Genomic DNA, 18,418 nt, shown 5'->3' on the forward strand with positions numbered 1-18,418 from the left:
GAAGATCACTTGGTCATCTTGACAGATGGAAAAAATATTTGATAAAATTTAACCTTTTTTTAAGTTAACATTAGCAAACTGAGATAGAGGATACTTACTACATGCAATAATAAATATTATTTTACAACATAAAAATATACTAAATGCTGAAGCCCAAGAAACATTAAAGTAACAAAGAAGGCAAGGATGAGATCACCATTATTATGTAGCATAATTCTGTAATTCTAGTTACAGAAAAAAGAAACATAAGTAAGAAATAGGACTATTGGAAAGGAGAAAGAAAAGTTATTATTTGTAAATAAAAGAATCAGTTGCTACACAGCAGTCAATAGTGTTCGACGTCAGAAATGACTGTTTAAAAAACACAACGATTGTGGCGGGCGCCTGTAGTCCCAGCTACTCGGGAGGCTGAGGCAGGAGAATGGCGTAAACCCGGGAGGCGGAGCTTGCAGTGAGCTGAGATCCGGCCACTGCACTCCAGCCTGGGCGACAGAGCGAGACTCCGTCTCAACAAAAAAAAAAAAAAAAAAAAACGCAACGATTTAAGCTTCTTAACATTAGCAAAAATAGTTACTAACAAAATTAGTAATATATGGAAATTATATAAGGAGAAGAATGAATAATGAAGCACTTGACTAACATTTAATGATGTAATAAACATTTAATGGATGGAAAGTTGCATTTAGTAATATGTCAACTATTTCCACATCTATTCTCTCAAATTCACAATAGCGCTATTATTTGGAACATTAGAATGTGATTATAAAAATTGCAGAGAAGAATTAAATGTGTATGAGTATTCAAGGAAAAAATAAAAATCAGGACAAGGATGGAAGATTTAAACTCTGGGTATTATTCAACAGAGGATTCTGAGAATGTTAGTCATCTATCTGGGAAAAAATATATATGTATTTTTAAATGTGGTTCTTACTTCTCACCCTATTCCAAAATAAATTTAAAAGAGTTTAGAGAAATAAACTAAGAAATGAAATAATGGGGTAGCTGGGAGAGAATCTGGCAGTTGTTTCTTTAATGCTAAAGTAGGAGAGGCTTTTCTGAGCAAAAAACCAATAAAAGAAATTTTAAAAGAAAAGGTTGGAAAACTTCACTATGTAAATATGCAAACTGCTGTATGGCCAAAAACAAAAAAAAAAAAATTGAATTAAAGGGAAAATTACAGACACATGGTATATTTGACAGAGACTTAATGCTCTTAGTGTATAGAAATCTTTGCTTTAACAGAAAGAACAGCCCAATCAAAAGAAATGCGGAAAATAAGTGATTGTACAATTTAAAAATGCAGAAATACAAAGAGTCAATGAACATTTAACCTCACCAGTAATATAAGAAATGTTAATTAAAACATGAAATATCATTTTAATATAAATCCAAAAAAGGTGAGGTTGTATATTTTATAAGGTTTAAAATGACGTATGTAATCTCATATATAGGTTGAATAAATCTCCATAAAAGTATCTCCATATAATGGGGTATATGCTGTCATTAAAAATTACCTCTTAACAACAAAAACATAAACAAATGGCATTGCCACAAATGAAAAAGCTTCTCCACAGCAGGGTAAACAGCAAAGTGAAAAAAACCTACAAAATAGAAGATATTGATGAACTATTCATCTGACGGAAGATTAATATCTAGATGCAAGGAACTCAAACATCCGAATAGCAAAAAACCAACAACCTAATTAAAAACTAGCTAAATTACCTGAACTGATATTTCTCAAAAGATGATATACAAGTGGCCAACAAACATAATTTTAAAAATACTCAACATAAGTAATCATCAAGGAAATGCAAATCAGAACCACAGTAAGGTGTCATCTCACCCCGATGAGGCTAGCTATCATCAAAAAGATAAAAGGTAACAAATGCTGCTGATGAAGACATGGAAAAAAGGGAACGTTTTTACACTGTTGGTGGGCATGTGAACTGGTACAACCACCATGGAGAACAGTATGGAGGTGCCTCAAAAAACAATAGAACTACCAGATGATCTAGCAATCCCACTACTAGACATTGATGCAAAGGAAGGGAAATCAGCATATTAAAGAGACATCTCCACACCCATGTTTATTGCAGCACTATTCACAATAGCCAAGATATGGAATTAACCTAGCTGTTCAACAGCGGATCAGTGGATAAAGAAAATGTAGTATATATACACAATAGAATACTGTTCAGCCTTATAAAGAAGGAAATCCTGTCATTTAAAGTAACATGAATGGAACTGGAGGACATTATGTTAAGTGTTTCACCGATTTCAAGTCCAGAACAGAAAGTTTAATGCCTCACATTCTCATTCATATACAGAAGCTTTACAAAAATAAAAGGTGATTTCATGGAAATAAAATGCAGAACAGTGGATATTCGAGGCTGGGAAGAGTAGGTGAAAGAGGGAAAAAGGGAGAGAGTTGTTAAAGGACGTATATTATAGCTAGATTGAAGGAGTAAGTTCTAGTGTTCTATTAAAACGTTATCTATATCTATTATAATGATATAGAACCATATAAGAGTATAACATATATAATAACATACAATAACAATATAACTATTTAACAATAACTATATTATAATATAGTTAGCAATAATATACATTTTCAAATAGTTAGAAGGATAGAGTTGAATGTTCCTAACACAAAGAAATGACAAATGTTTGAGATGATGGATATTCTAATTAACCTAATCTAATTCCTATACATTATATGTATTAAAACATAACTACATACCCCATTAAATGTGTAAAATTGTCATATGTCAATTAAAACGTTTCCTCTCAAAGGATATTTATGGACATGGAAAAATGCCTAGACTATGTACTTGGAAAAGCAAGCTATTACATGTTGTGATTCCAATTAATTGATTAATTCATTGGTACAAGTAAATATACATTAAATAAAGTTGAGGTTGAATGTAACACTAACATGATCGTAGCATTAGGATACACCTACTTTAGTTTGTTTTTGAATTTTTTGTAAATTTCCTTCAAAATAGTTATTTTTAAAACCAGCCAATGCTATTTAACATACACGTATTATGTAGAGTTCAAATTATTTATTGGACAATATTTTTCAAACTGAGCACTGCAGTTCAGCGTTTTTACCTAGTGGGTTACAACCAGCAATTTTTAAATGAATTATAATGACATAGAAAATGTATCTGTGCTTTATGTGGATCTTTAGAAAAAAGGAACAAAAAAATGAAACATTGTGACAAATATTTAGCTTCAATATGTACACACAGATATACACGTAAATACCCAAACACAATATTAAATATACTTGCTAGTATGGTTTTTTCTAAGAGGTTCAAAGACTCTATATTGGAGAAATTTTAATTGAAGATTTCAGAAATGTCGTACTTTATGTTGCCAATGCATTTCCATCCACCTGATGCAAGTGAAACCACACTGAAAGTCACTGAGGAATTCAGACTTCACTATTTCCGCAACTGCTGGTTTTTAAAAATGTAACAAGCGCAATAACCAAGTGGGGCTTAAACTTGTGAAATTATTGAAGCTACAATGCTCTGTAAAGAATGACTGTGTGAGTCAATACACAGCCAAACTTGCACCATTTAAAACCCCCTTAGCCAGCATATTTCAATATGTACTAGCATCACTTAAAAAGTTTCACAGGTAGCAAAGATAGAAATTGGATTTTACTGTGAGAATAGTATTGTAAGCAAATCAGTCAAGTCTTTAGAGTCAAACACTGTAACTTTTAACTATTTTCAAATGAATGAATACTTCATTTTTTCCCATTCTAAGTGTTTTAAGAAATTTTTTAAAATTTAGACATAAAATAAACACCAAAGCATCTAATAATCTAGCTAGAGTTGCTGTTTCCTAAACTGGGCTTAGTGGATTGTCCCATTGTATAATTGGCTTTGTTTTAATGCATCACAATTTCAACTTGTATTTCCATCTACCTTTTTATATGTTTGTCATCCCCGTAAAGCCCTGCACATGCACAACTAAGAACATTTTGCCAACATCATCAGTGGCTTTTAATCAGAACGATTTCTGAGAAAATTCACCTATTTCCAGATAAGACTCAATATTGTAGCTTCACCCAGTGTCAACTCTTTCCTATACTACACACTCCTAAACTGAAAACAGACTAGATATAAAGAAGTGACATTCACAGGAAGAAGAACTGCAGCATGCAAAGCCAATTGCAGAAATCATTTTCCTTGTTGGAAATTTTATCAGTGAAAGATAGGGTAACAACTCAAAAGTAATGGAAATACCTTTTTTGCCTATTATTTGGAGGAGAGCGAAATAAGATATGAATTTCTTTTTTTTTTTTTTTTTTTTTTTTTTTTTTTTTTTTGAGATAGAGTCTCACTCTATTGGCCAGGCTGGGTTGCAGTGGCATGATAACAGCTCACTGCAGCCTCAGCCTCCTACACTCAACCTCCTGCACTCAAGCAATCTTTCCACTTCAGCCTCCCAAGTAACTGAGACTACAGGCATGCGCCACCATGCCCGGCTAATTTTTCTATTTTTTTGTAGAGACAGGGTTTTTGCTCAGCTACTGAGGCTGATCTTGAACTCCTGGGCTCAAGAGATCCTCCTGCCTTGGCTTCCCAAAGTGCTGGGATTACAGGCATGAGTCACCGTGCCTGGCCCAATGTGATTGTGTGTGTGTGTAAGAGAGATGACAGAATTAGAAGAATAAAAGTCCCTGATGTTGTTATGCTTTATGAATACATACATATTAGGGCCACTCTAGATTCTAGAAAACTAGAGGAAAGATTGAGCTCTTACTTTGGAAAACCTTCACTTTCTGGAGATTAGATAATGTGATCCCAGTTTTCTATTTGAAACCCATCTCTAAAGCAAAGTTCTTGTATTGTGCAGATAACTATTCTTATGAACATTGGATTATGATTTCAGCTACAAGTAGCATCAAGATCTTTTGTCAGAAGAAAACACACTCCACCTTCTTGCATACTCTAATGATGTAAAATTTCATAAGTGATCCTACAATATTGTCTCTGTAATAGGTTATGAATAGATTCATCTATCATTCCCAGAGCAGTATATAATAAATAGTTCAGGCATGAAAATTCTGAAAATTTTCAGGTCAAGATTGTTGATTCTAGGAGAAAAGTGTTTAGAAATGGTCTTGTCCATTTCATGCCTGAGGCCAACTAGGAGTAAGCATGCCTGTATGAGAAATGAGATATGATATTTTACTAATTTATAATTTGAAATAAGGATAATTATAATTAACAGTTTAAATTTTATGACCATTTTTCACTTAAACTTTTTCAGTATTTCTAAAGAAAATTATTTTCCCATATCTTATAGCTCCATACTATCAGTTACCTATTTTGTCATAATAAAACCTGTTATTGGCTATAATCACTGCTGTTTATCATCTCATTTAAAATACTGATGCTTCTTTTTAAAGCGTCTTCCCACTTCTTTGATGCCGGAGGATCATTTTTTATACTTTTGCATAATGTGGCAAGAAAATTTACTAAATGCACAGTTGACTTTTCCATTAAGATAACACACCCCGATAAATACCCTAAGGCTACAAGGATCATATAAATCACCAGATAATTCGATGTAGTATTTGTCCAAAAATCTTGATTTTTTTTTTTAAAAAAGATTTAAAAAAAAATCTTGATTTAATTTTACAGAGCTTTATTTTTACGTATAGAACATAGTTAAGCAAACTACAGTAAGTGAATTAAAAATATGACCTACTTCCTGGTTTTATAAAGTTTTATTGGCACACAGTCATACCCAATCTGTTTACACATTTATCTGTGTCTGTTTTCAAGCTACAATGGTGACTAGATGGGACAGAAACAACATAGCCTGCAAATCCTACAATATTTACTATCTGGTCCTTTACAAAAAAAGTTTGCAGGCTCCTGGTCTAGAAACTGATTTCTAATAGAGTCTTAAGATTCTATGTAGTTTCTTTGCTAAATTCTTCATAGAAGTTTCATTTCACTGGTGGAATGAAACATGTTCAATTGCTGAGTAAGACAAGCACTTCATTTTTAATCCTTATGTATTGCTTATGTATGTATTTTAACATTTACTCTATTTTCTACATAGGAATATATTACCCTTGCAAAATAATTCCTATTTCTGAAATTCTTTCTACAAAACTGACATAAGTTAGAGATACGATGAGATTTATACTTTCATCTCTTGAATCGATACCTGCCACAAGCTGGGAGAATATTGTTTGTTTTCTAGGCTACCTTATTTAATGGAATTCTCTTAGTATGTTTCCTGGGGGCTTTGAAATCAACACACCATTGAAATTGAGTGGAAATTAGTATAATTAATTTGAAGTACTTTATAGCTCTCTATTAATTTGTTTTGGAATCAGATAATGGTGAGAAGAGAATAACTTGGACAGGAAAACATTAAAAACCTACTGTAGTTAGGAGTTCACATTTTGTTGAAATCAATTATGTGAGAAATATTTACAAAACCATGTAATTTCTGTACATTTTGAATAAAGATTTGGCCCATATGTGAGAGCAAGTTAGATTTTCTCTCACAAGATTCTATGATATTGATTCGTAAATATGATGATAAAGGACTTTATATTATAAAACACATTTCACATTAATATGGTACATAGAATTAATTCCTAAACATTTTCCAAATCCTGTCTATGAAGTGAAAACCTCATTTACTCATTTTTCTATGATAGTCAGATTTGGTGCATGCATACTATGTACCAAAGTTATTATTAGGTATAAAGGTATGATTGGGTATTAAACCAGCTAACACTTACTTAATCTTTACTAGACAAATACTGAACTTTTAATCCTTACATAACTTCCCCCACCTCATCTTACAGATGAGGAAACAGGCTTAGAAAGGAAAAATAACTTAAGAGTACAACATTTCAGTCAGACAGAAGGAATAAGTTTCTTGAGATATATTGCACAACACAATGAGTATAGCGTATTGTATCTTTTGTATATTTGTATATTTTCACTGTACCTATCTATTACATATTGTATATAATGACTACATTGTATATATAGTATAGTGTATGTTTCAAAATTGCTTACAGGGTAAATTTCAAATATTCTCATCACAAAAAGAGCAGTATCTGAGATGACGGCTATATGAATTAGCTTGATTTAATCATTTCACATTGTATACATATATCATAATATCACACTGTACCTCATAAATATATACAATTATAATTTGTCAATATGCAATGCGATCATTCAAAAAAAAAAGGGAAAAGAAAAATAACTTGTCTAAGATCACACACCTTTTGTGCCCAAGCCAAAATACTAACTCAAACAATTGGATTCCAAAGCCTCACTTTTAATCATGTTCTCCTGAAAGCTTTGGAAGATAAATTCAAAAGCTACCAATTGTATTATAATAGTGGACATTTGCACTTGGTCTTGGGTGGTCTCTGAGCAAGGGTGGCTGAATCTGCTTCTTGGAGGAGATTGGGGTTGAGTTGGATTGGGTTTGCCAGTTGGGTAGGCCAGCCATATGTAATAGTGTGTTCAGAGGCAGAGTCATGAAAGAGCATAGCACCTTCGGGGAAGGGAAAACAATTTGCTGTGCTTAGAGCAAAAGGAGGGTATGAATGGGTTGTAGAGCATGGGCTACAGGAGTGAGCAAGAGGCCTGAATATATGGTAGAGGAGGTCAGTGTGGGACGAATCCCTTGAAGGTGTTTATTTACAATAAAAATTGCTGGTTTCCAATTACCAGAGAATCTTATTCAGTTAGACCTATGAATCTGCATTTGGACAGGCATCCCAGGTAATTCCATTGTGGGAGAGCCTCTTTGTGAATCACCATTAAAAATGTGGAAAACAATGTGCTGGATAGTGATATGGTTAATGTCATTGTGCTTTAAAACACACACACACACACACACACACACACACACACACAGCACACAGCAGCTCTGTGGGGACAGGAAGGTGTTCTCAAAAGTGATTTTGGTTTACTTAGAATTCAGAAATAATGTAAAGGTGGCTTTTCCTGGTGGTTTATACAACTCTCTCTCACTCACACATTCTTGTGCTTATAATTGCTTTGGGATGCTATTTAGATTACTGGCCTCTAAAAAATGCTAAAATACCAGGATCCAGTTTTATTCATTTTTAAGGCACTATATGCTGCAAAGAAGTATGAGCTTTTCAAACCAAATTTCACTTGTTTTGTCATTCTCAGTCCTTTCCATTCTAGCCCTCAGTAAATTTCAATTAATAAGAAATTTTTGTCAATAAATAAATGATGAATTACTTAATTGATTTATATTTTCAGTAAAACCTAATTTCATACAACATAACTGGGGGATTATTTAATAAATCAAGCAAACTGCATTTCTGCACTTTTCCCTGGGATTAATTTAATAATTTAAAGGACTAATTATTCCAAGGTAAAATTTCAGTTGATATGCACATTTAAGATTTGACACTGTCTTGTTAAAATATAACGTAAAATTTCACACGTCCCATTGACTTGGGATACATTTGAAACAAAGTAAGTGAAAACGAACCATGTTTTAGGAACGATCTGTTCCATTGAATTACTTATGGATATGGTCAGGTGGCTCCCAAGAAAATTTTTTTTTCTGAAGAAAATTGATACATCCCCATCTTCCAAAACAGAATGTCAGTACATTCTTCAATGTTTAAACAAACTTGAAAGGAAAATATAGGAGGGAGCACTCATGTAATTCATCTGGAATTAAATAGACACCACACGTCAAAATCTCATTGGGTAACCAGAGATGGCCTTGACCAACTGGGGATTCTCAAATTTAGGATGCCAAATCCCACACTAATGTTTACTCCACATTTAAGCTTGTTCAACACAGATGGTAGGCATAAAATAGCTTAACTTCAATGGACCATGCCCTGAGAGAATGAGAGAGACAGTCTTCTGTGTTGACAGGAGGGTTGTTTTCACATTCCACTTGAATTAAATTATGCTTGTTCATCCCATGGTGCATAATCTCTGGCAAGGATTCTTAGAAAGAGCTATCATGTGGACTCACTGCAAAACAAGTTAAAAATAATAAAAAAAAGAAAGATTGCAGAGTAACGCTGTGAGCACTGTAAGAAAATATAAGGTCAAAGTTGAACAGTTTCCATTTATTTTGAAAAATATATGAGTATCTATTTAGAGTAACATCATTAACATGGATTTTTACATATTATATGTAGCTATATTGTATTAGTCCATTTTTCACCCCGCTGATAAAGACGTACCTTAGACTGGGTACTTTATAAAGAGAAAGACATTTAATGGACTCACAGTTTCCCATGGCTGGGGAGGCCTCACAATCATGGTGGAAGGCAAAAGGCACGTCTTACATGGTGCAGACAAGACAGATTGAGAACCAAGCAAAAGGGGAAACCCTGTATAAAACCATCAGATCTTGTGAGACTCATTCACCACCATGAGAACAGTATGGGGGAAACTGCGCCCCTGATTTGATTATCTCCCACTGGGTCCCTCCCACAACACAGGGAAATTATGGGAGCTACAATTCAAGATCAGATTTGTGTGGGGACACAGCCAAAGTGTATCATGTATGTTTATATGTCAACATTCAGAGGCAATGTGTATCTTTAATTTCAATGAACTGGCAAAAGTAGTTTGAATTTCTCATTTGAAAAAGATATTATGTATCAGATAGAGTGGATAATATGATCAATATAAGACCCTAGCTTTCAAACATTCTCAATTAAATTTGATAATTAAGACATAAGTACATGAGATTTTTACATAAAGGAGGAAAAAAATTAAAGTAAGATGTATTCACAGCAATACAGTAGCCCCCCTTCTCCAAGACCTTTAGTGGATACCTGAAATCAAGGATAATACCAAACCCTATATATACTATGTTTTCTCCTGTATATACATACCTATGATAAAGTTTAACTTACAAATTAGACACCATGGAAATTAACAACTAGTAATGAAATACAACAATTATAACAATAGAGTGTAACAAAAGTTATATGAATGTGATCTTTTCCTTTCCCTCTTAAAATGTTATTGTACTGTACTCACCTATTTTCAGACCATAGTTAACCATGGATAACTGAAACCTCCTGAAAGGAATGACAGTAGTAGCAATGCTTTGTCAGAATGTGCTCTGGATAGTAATTTCTGGGTCTTAGAAAATGATTGGGCTGTGTAAGAGTACGTAGGGAAGACAGAAAATTATTCCAGTCAAGGAAGACAGTATGAGTGAACACAGTCTAATTAACATGATGCTTGTTAAATTAGATCTTTTAGACCTGACCTATTTCTAGTGCAATTGGGTGTCCCCAAGAAGATACTCGGGTTCCATGGTTCACTAGACAGACTCATAGAACTCAGAAAAGCTGTTATACTCAAGGTTGCCACAGGAAAAGGAGATGAGTTAAAATCAGCAAAGGTGAAATGCACATAGGGCAGAATCCAGGAGAGACCAGTACAAGTTGCCAGTTGTCTTCTCCCAGTGGAATTACACAGATAGTACTTAGTTTCCCCAATGACAGTGTGCAATAATACACAACAAGTATTGCTAATCAAGGAAGCTCACCCAAGCTTGGTCTCCAGGGTTTTTATTAAAGGTCCATTCATTGGGATAGAATGCCCTTGTGACTAATCTTATCTTCCAGTCTTCAGCTCTCCCAAGGGTCAAACTGTTACAGCATGGCCCAGGGTCCCAAGTAAATGAAGTCAGATATTCACAGTAAATCAAATTGTCAGCATAAACTATCTTCATGGCACAAGACCCAAGGTAGACACTCTTACTAGGCAGGGTAGTCCAGGAGTTCAGAGGTTACTTCTCAAGAGCAGGTCAAGGGCCGGTTTTGTCTTTGGAACATGCAGGGTCTGAAAACCCCACAACTGCCAAGTTAACATTTTACTGCACAAAAGAGAAAGAGTTTGTGTGATGGTGGGTCTTCAATGAATGAGTGAAATGAACGAATGAATGAACCTGCAATCATGAAATACAATATTTGCAAAAAAAAAAAAATCTGTATTTATTTGTTTTAATGATGAGAAAAAAAGTACAAGGTAAAAGAAAATCCACTTCATAGAATTGCAATTGGTCTTACCTTTGTGCAGGGATCTAGGTATTCCGTACAGGGCAGTTTGCTTTAACAGTGATTTGGTTGTCATGTGTGATCCTAACAGTGACAGTCTAAGTAAGGAGAGAGTGATTACTTAGCAAGCCTCTAAATGTTTCACTGCTTCTCTAGTTGCAAGTTCTATAGAAGAGTTAATGTTCTGCTAAACTGAAAATGTGAGAATGAACTACCTACTAATCTTTTTCTTTTAATTTCTGTCCACCACCCTGCACCCTATCCTTCCTTTTCTGAACTGCAATGTGGTCTTCTTTGAAGATGTTCCAGTGGATTTGATCGTCATCGGCAGGACTGGGTGGACAGTGGATGCCCTGAAGAGGTACACATGCTTTATTGTGACAGAATCCTGGACCAAGCTGTCCTATATATGTGTTTATAACTGTTAATAATTTGTATTCAAAATTCATGCCCTAAAACTTAATGAAAGGAGAAGGATCCTTCTATAAGCCCGATGTCTGCACATATTAGGGGTTCAGTAACTGCTGGCTACTTTTGTTAAATTAGATACCATTTTCATTACATTGTAGCAACTTGCTACAACCTGTAATATATGCAGACATTGGGCTTAACTATTTTTATGTATTATCTCATTTCATTCTCATATTCATTCTGTGAAAAACAGTGCCTGCACTGTCACTACCCTCATATTACCAAGGAGAGAAAGGGGAGGAGTGAGGAGAGCTTGTGGGGAAGGGTGGAGTGCGGGTTCTTGGACAGTCAGGTAAGTGGCTAGGGAATAGTAGAGCCAGGATTGGAATCTGTATGAGCAAAGAGCAGTTCTCTTAAATGCTTGCTATTTCTCTAGGAAGTACAAATCCATTGTTTCTCTTTGTAACTCAAACAGCAAGACCAGTGGTATTGTGGAGGGTGGAAGACTGCAGCAAATTGGTGTGCTGTAATAAATGAGAAATTGAAAAACATGAGTTGGCATAGAGAAATGGTATAATGTTAACTCTGAAGGAAACATGATGGGGACGAGAGTGCAGTGAACTCATTTAAGCAATTGGATAACAGAAAGTTTTAACCCGTTTAAAAACTTTGCAGTGAATTGCATTTACACTATCATCTCCAGATCATATAAAGTTATCCTGTAAAGTTTGTGAAGAAAAGTTTTTACTTCTTCTGACTTCATTAAGTTTTGCTGTATGAATTTCGAATTGAAACTGCTAACAATTACAAAAGTTTTTTATTTAGCAAAGCAAGTCATGCTGAAATGCTCTTTTAAAAACTATTCGTTCAATGGTTACTTAGAGGCTTTTTAAATTCATTTTTGGGGGGCATGTCTCATAAAGATCTTGAGCAATACACTTTTTAAAAAATTCTTGAACTTTAAATGCAGTATTGCCAGTGTAGCTTTAATCAACCTTTTGACATTTCATTTAGAGAATGACAGCAGTGTGTACTCATCCATCTCACCTCACTTATCTAATAATATAGTTCAAAAGAATATTGACAAAGCCATAGTTGTGTTTTGAGGCAATCATTTCTTTCATATAATTAGTTATCTCAATATAAAATGTTAAAAATGAATATCTGTATATGTGTAAAGATTGAGAATGTAATTCAGACATATATATTTTTCTCCCAAATTTGGTTTATCTTTTCATTTTCTCTATGGTTTTATTTCACTAACTTTATCAATTTAATCTGTCAAATGTATCAATCTTTTATTTTTATAAGTTTTATATGCCTGTGCATTTTGTTTTAAAAGAATTTTCCTACCAAATTTCATCTAGGTGTTATTTCTATATATTTTTTCTGAATGTTTTAAAGCTTTGTCTTACACATCAAAATCTATTCCATTTGGAATTGGTTTTTATGTGTTATATAAGATAGAGATTCAGTTTTGTGGGTTTTCTTTCCCTGATGGATAGCCAGATTTCAAGCACTATTTGTTAATTAATCCTTTCTTTTGGCAATATCTTGCAAAGTCACTTATTTTACATATACTTTCTGGGCCCTCCTCTTCTGAAGCTCTGTCAACAGCTAGATCAGTGTCCCACTGAATTAATTAGTATTGCTTTATAAGAAATCTCACTATATACAAGACAAATCTCCTTACTTTTTCTTCCTCACAAGTGTTTTGGGTAAAAGGGCTTTTGTCCTTCATATAAATTTTAGACTCACCTTATCAAGATCTGTAATCCATCAGTCAATACATCTTATTAACATTTTATTGGAAATACACTAAATTATGAATTATATCACATTTCCTAATTATGGAAGCTTTTACAATTTACCTTTTTTACTATTGACTTCTAAACTAATTGAGTCATCATCAGAGAACATGTTATGATCTTTAAAGCTGATTGGAAATTTTTCATGAACTAGTACATGGGCATTTTGTACAAAGGGTCTATGTGTGTTCAAGAAAAATGTGTGTTTTCTTGTTGGCTGGGTGTCAAGCTTGATAAATGTGCTGTTCAGCTATACTTCTCCATGCTCTTTATTTTCACCTTCTGACTTCTTTGAAAGCTTGACGTTTTCATCTTTTCCTCTTATTTTTAAACATCCATTATATGTAATCTGTTTCCTTATTACTCTGTGCTGTATTTGGGACAATTTCTTCAGATATATTTACCGGTTTATTAATTCTCCCTTCATCTTGTTTAATATTCTATGTAATCTACTCACTGAAGTAGAAATTCCAACAAATACGTTTTTCATATCTAAACTTTAAATTTGACACTTATTACGTCTGCCAAGTATTTTATAGTTTCATTTGAACAGTTCATTTCTCAATTTTATCTTTTATGATTTTAAAGATTCCATGTATGATTTTTATATGTTCCATATTGGATAATCCCATTATCTAAAGTTTTGGTGATCTAAATAGTATGGTCATTGTTTTTGCTGAGTCTTTGTCAGACAGCTATTTTTTTTTTCTTTTTTAGTGCATATTTGTCTGATCCTATTCTAAGATCTAAATAGGTAATGTTTTCCACCAAAGAGGATTTGATGATGGGATCCTTAGGATTTTCGGGTTACCATAAGTCTCTGCCCTAATATGAGGAGGAGAAGTTCAGATTTATCTCCTGTCTACTGCTGTTGCAAGGCTTGTTCTCTTTAGAGCAATATTGATTTTGGCTTTTTTTCCTCAGGGCAAATTTTGCTTTTTTACTTCCCTTAATGTATACAGCTCCTACTGTCTTTATAGCACATCGCTTTTGCTTTGTTTTATTATTATTATTTTTTTTTTTTTTTTAGTGGGGAGGGGAATAAACAATGGAAAGGCACCGTTGCGATATTCTTTACCTCCTGCAAATCCTGATGCTTTAAAATTCAAGTTTTATTCAGAATTTATTTGTTTTGTAATAGGAGGGCTATTTAGTTCCTTAGTCTGCAATTACTGTCTAAAAGCAATCTGAGTCCGGGATTTCACTGAAACATTAGGGTGTTTATTGAACATGGGATCCTGTTTACTGAATACTTTGTCCTGTTCATTGACAATAGAAACACAAGGAGAGAGTAATATCTGGCAAGTTCCATTCTATACTCCTTGAGTTTGAGATGTATGTGACATTCACATTCATACACCTGGTCAATAGATGACATTTTGGGCCTGAAATCCGGAAGAGGAATGTGGACTGGAAATATAGATTTTTGAATAATCAACATAAAGATGTTCATTGCAGTCATGGGTGTAGAGGAGATTGCAAAAGATAATGCATAGAATGAAGTGGCAGATCAAGAATGATCCATAAATAAGAACCACCCCAACACTTAAGGGATGGACATAAATAAAAGGAAATCGAGATGGAGTTGTGAGGGAGGTGTCAGAACATTGGGGAGAGTGTGTGTCACAGAAACCCAAGACAAGGGAGTGGACATCTCCACCATAGACTAATGAGGTGTCAGTAGGACACCATGGAAGATGTTGGATATTTAGCTAAGAAGATATTTAGAAACATTGGTATGAGAAATTTCAACTCAGTTGGATTTGTAAGAGCAATATTGTTATAAATGGGGAAGCTGGGAGTCTGAGAAGACCAAGGCAGACTGATCTCTCTGCAAATATGACTGTCTATGAAAGGAAGGAAAGCAGTATAATATCAGGATGCATTGGGGAGAACAGGGAGGACTGGGTTTGCAAAATAAGATTAGATATGCTTGCGTACCTTTAAGTGCTGTTGGTAAGGAGCCAGCAGAGAATTAGAGGTAGCAAATATTGTAGAGAAAGGACTATGATCACATAAGCAAATTCACAATACCTGTGAAGGTGGGCTGAGTTGAGCTAGGACATAGGTTGAAAGAAAGGCTATAGGGAAAGGTCCCCATCCATTATCAAAGAAGGAAAGAATAGATCAGCCCAGAGTCAAATAAGTATGCTGATTCATGAAGAAATTTAAAGAAATCTTGCTGATCATGTCTCTTTATCAAGGAAATGAAAGGTGAGCCCAAGGAATAAAACTGGGAGAATCATGATGGGATTGCAGTTTTAGGTAAAGTGGAGAGAGTTTGAAATTCATACTGAGCATAATGGGAGAGGTAATTAGCAAGACACAGCAGGTCTGTTGTGCCAAGTGGTATGCACAGCCCTGCTGAGGATGCAGGAGATGAGTTTGTGGAGCCCCCATGGTGGGTCTGTGTGATTATTCTCCAGCTGTGCCTGGCTTTGGAGCAGACAGGGATCTTTTACTATACTGGGGATCGTCTTTAAAGGTGTTGTAGAAAAAAACTAAAAAAAAAAAAAAAAAAAAAAACAAATAGAGCAAGGTGCTTGAAGCTGTTGAAATGAGAGGTTGAAGTAATGGGGGGGAAAGAAACGGAAAAAAACAGAATCATTTTGCTAGGCTTTCTAAGTAGTCAAAGAATAAGAAGAATTGGAGTTCACAGGTACAGGGATAGACTGAAAAAGGATAACTGAGCTTATGATTTCAGATCTCAAACATTTTCCACTACAGATATGGTCCAGGGTGTGGGGATGACATCTAAAGTGGTATCTGAAAGGAAATAATTAGATTAATGGGGCTCAGAGGTGCAGGAACTGGAATTTGGAGAATTAAATGAGGCCCAGGAACTGGAATTTGGGGAATTGAATGAGAACCTAGTATGTTTGGACTTGAAGTGGAGAATAAACCTGTTTCACATCCTATTAATGAAAAGGAGACTGTCTCAGGATGTCTTCATTAACAAAGGGAAAGGCGCCTAGCGCTCCACTAACGATGAGAGAAGTTTAAGAATGATATTTATTTAACAATAATTTTTAAATGTGGGGTGAGAACTACTCATGTCCAGAATAGTTATTTTCTCTACTCAAGGCCCACCCGAGAGAGGGGGTCCATTGAGGCACAAAAGGTGGATAGAAACACCAACTTCTAAGCTATAAAAGTTTGGATGTTGGAGGTTGTTACCAGTGCAGGTTGTGGGATTTATTTTCACAAATTAAAAATTAAAAATTCAGTATGTCCCATTTCCTGATGTTTTCAATATAACTCTGCTAGGAAGAAGATAGGCTGAGTGATTACATGAGTTCTGTTCAATCCTTTTCTTATGTGGCTTTGAATATTTCATAAAGCAAAACAAAATCTTAAACATTCATTCAACTTGTGACAGATGATTTTTGAAACAGTGAAGTAGTGTGGGGAAGTTAGCAAATATTTCGGATTTAGCATTTTTGGTTTGATATGAAAGGAATGCACTTTTTCTCCACAAACCTGAGTATGTTTTAAACCTTATCTTTATGCACATTTTTTTCTTCTGGTATAAATTTTCCCTTTTAACAGTGGGTCTTTCATAAATATATCAATATAAAATTTAGGGCAAGGTAAACAGTAATATGAAAGCTTAACAGCAGTAAATGATGAAACCTAAATATCTAAAAAGGGAAAAGCCTTGTTACATCCATCCTTTTTTCTTTCCTATTTTATAAACTTCATAAATTAGCAGAATCATTAATATAGCCTTGTGCAAAAGTAACGTATTCCTTGTCTTGATGTGAGAGGCTTTTGTACCTTATAGCCCAGCTTCTTTGATGTAAGTTCTAAAAATAGATTTACGGTCATTCAATTTGTTTTCCTTTTCATTTCTCTTACTAGTCAAAAGAGAAGATGTGTGAGAACACAGAACCAGTGGAAACTTCTCGAACCACCACAACCGTAGGAGCGACAACCACCCAGTTCAGGGTCCTAACTACCACCAGAAGAGCAGTGACCTCTCAGTTTCCCACCAGCCTCCCTACAGAAGGTACCCAAGAGATAGTTTGCTTGTTTTTTTTTTTTTTCCCCAAAGGAAGGAAGGAAAAATCACTGTGTTGACATGTACTGCAATAGCTCCTACTCTCTAGATCTCTCTAAAGTTTTTCTTTGGCAAACTGGATTTTTAAGGGATATCCAAAGGGGAAAAAGACAAAATTATTGTGAACTAAAAGTAAATGCTGGGATACTTTTAATGCACTGTGCCTTTTATTTAAAGCATACCTTTTACCATTGATTCTGGCTTCTTGTCCTCTCCTTCCTAGAAAAGAAATACAGACTTCTTCCTGTCTGGCTAAATTTTGTAGTAAGCAAATCCAACTTCACAATCACAGGTTAGAAAGGCAAGCCCATTGATTCTGGATTCTGAACAATAGATAATTCTATTCATATATAATTCTAATGTTTTCCAGAATGCAGTCAATAAAATATATTGGTCTATAACCTAAACAGAAACACTGTATGTGCCATAGAAATTGTCCTTGAAAACAACTATTTCGTCTTCTAGGGAAGGCAGAAATACTAGAGAGTGTTAATGCTTGGGCACAGCTCAGGAGGAAGAAAGTGTATTACCCAACATACGTTAATTTTCTGTTCTGAATGATACCCCCAGGAGGGAGTGGGCAGAAATGTAAGAGTGGCCACGAATCAGGTTTGAGGGGGATAAATGGGTCTTACTTGTTTATTATTATAAGCCTCACTTTCTTTGGCTTGAATAAAAAATTAAATTAAATAATATGAAACTTTTTCTTTTAATTGGAATTTAATTTGATATTATAAGGTGAACTAGAATAAAGTGAGGTGGAGAGCAGCCACTAAGTGCATTTTGCTGCTTTTAAAAGCAACATTATCTTTTAATCCACATTATTTTGGATTAGTATATTAAAGCCCATGAAAATATTCCTATAATTTAAACCCTACCCTTTAGAGTGAACTATAACCACTAAAATAAAAAAGCATATCCTACATTTTGTTCAGTCAGGATAAGATCTCTTTATATAAAATTTTGGTCATCTTTTCTAGCAATGGATAAACATTTAACTTTTGGATTTAAATTTGTAAATATTGACAAATCTTAACTATCACAATTAAT

The 18,418-nt window shown here is 34.4% G+C and overlaps 1 protein-coding gene across 1 annotated transcript in view; it reads left to right on the forward strand.

Moving 5' to 3' along the window:
- Positions 1-18,418, forward strand: part of PLXDC2 (plexin domain containing 2) — a 459,866-nt gene that overhangs the window by 382,700 nt on the left and 58,748 nt on the right. The window contains exons 10-11 of the mRNA XM_010385741.2: positions 11,390-11,450; positions 17,170-17,317. Of these exons, the coding sequence (XP_010384043.1) occupies positions 11,390-11,450; positions 17,170-17,317 (209 nt within the window). The remainder of the gene's footprint in view (positions 1-11,389; positions 11,451-17,169; positions 17,318-18,418) is intronic.

Source organism: Rhinopithecus roxellana, chromosome 11 (assembly GCF_007565055.1).
Source record: "Rhinopithecus roxellana isolate Shanxi Qingling chromosome 11, ASM756505v1, whole genome shotgun sequence".
Taxonomy (NCBI): domain Eukaryota; kingdom Metazoa; phylum Chordata; class Mammalia; order Primates; family Cercopithecidae; genus Rhinopithecus; species Rhinopithecus roxellana.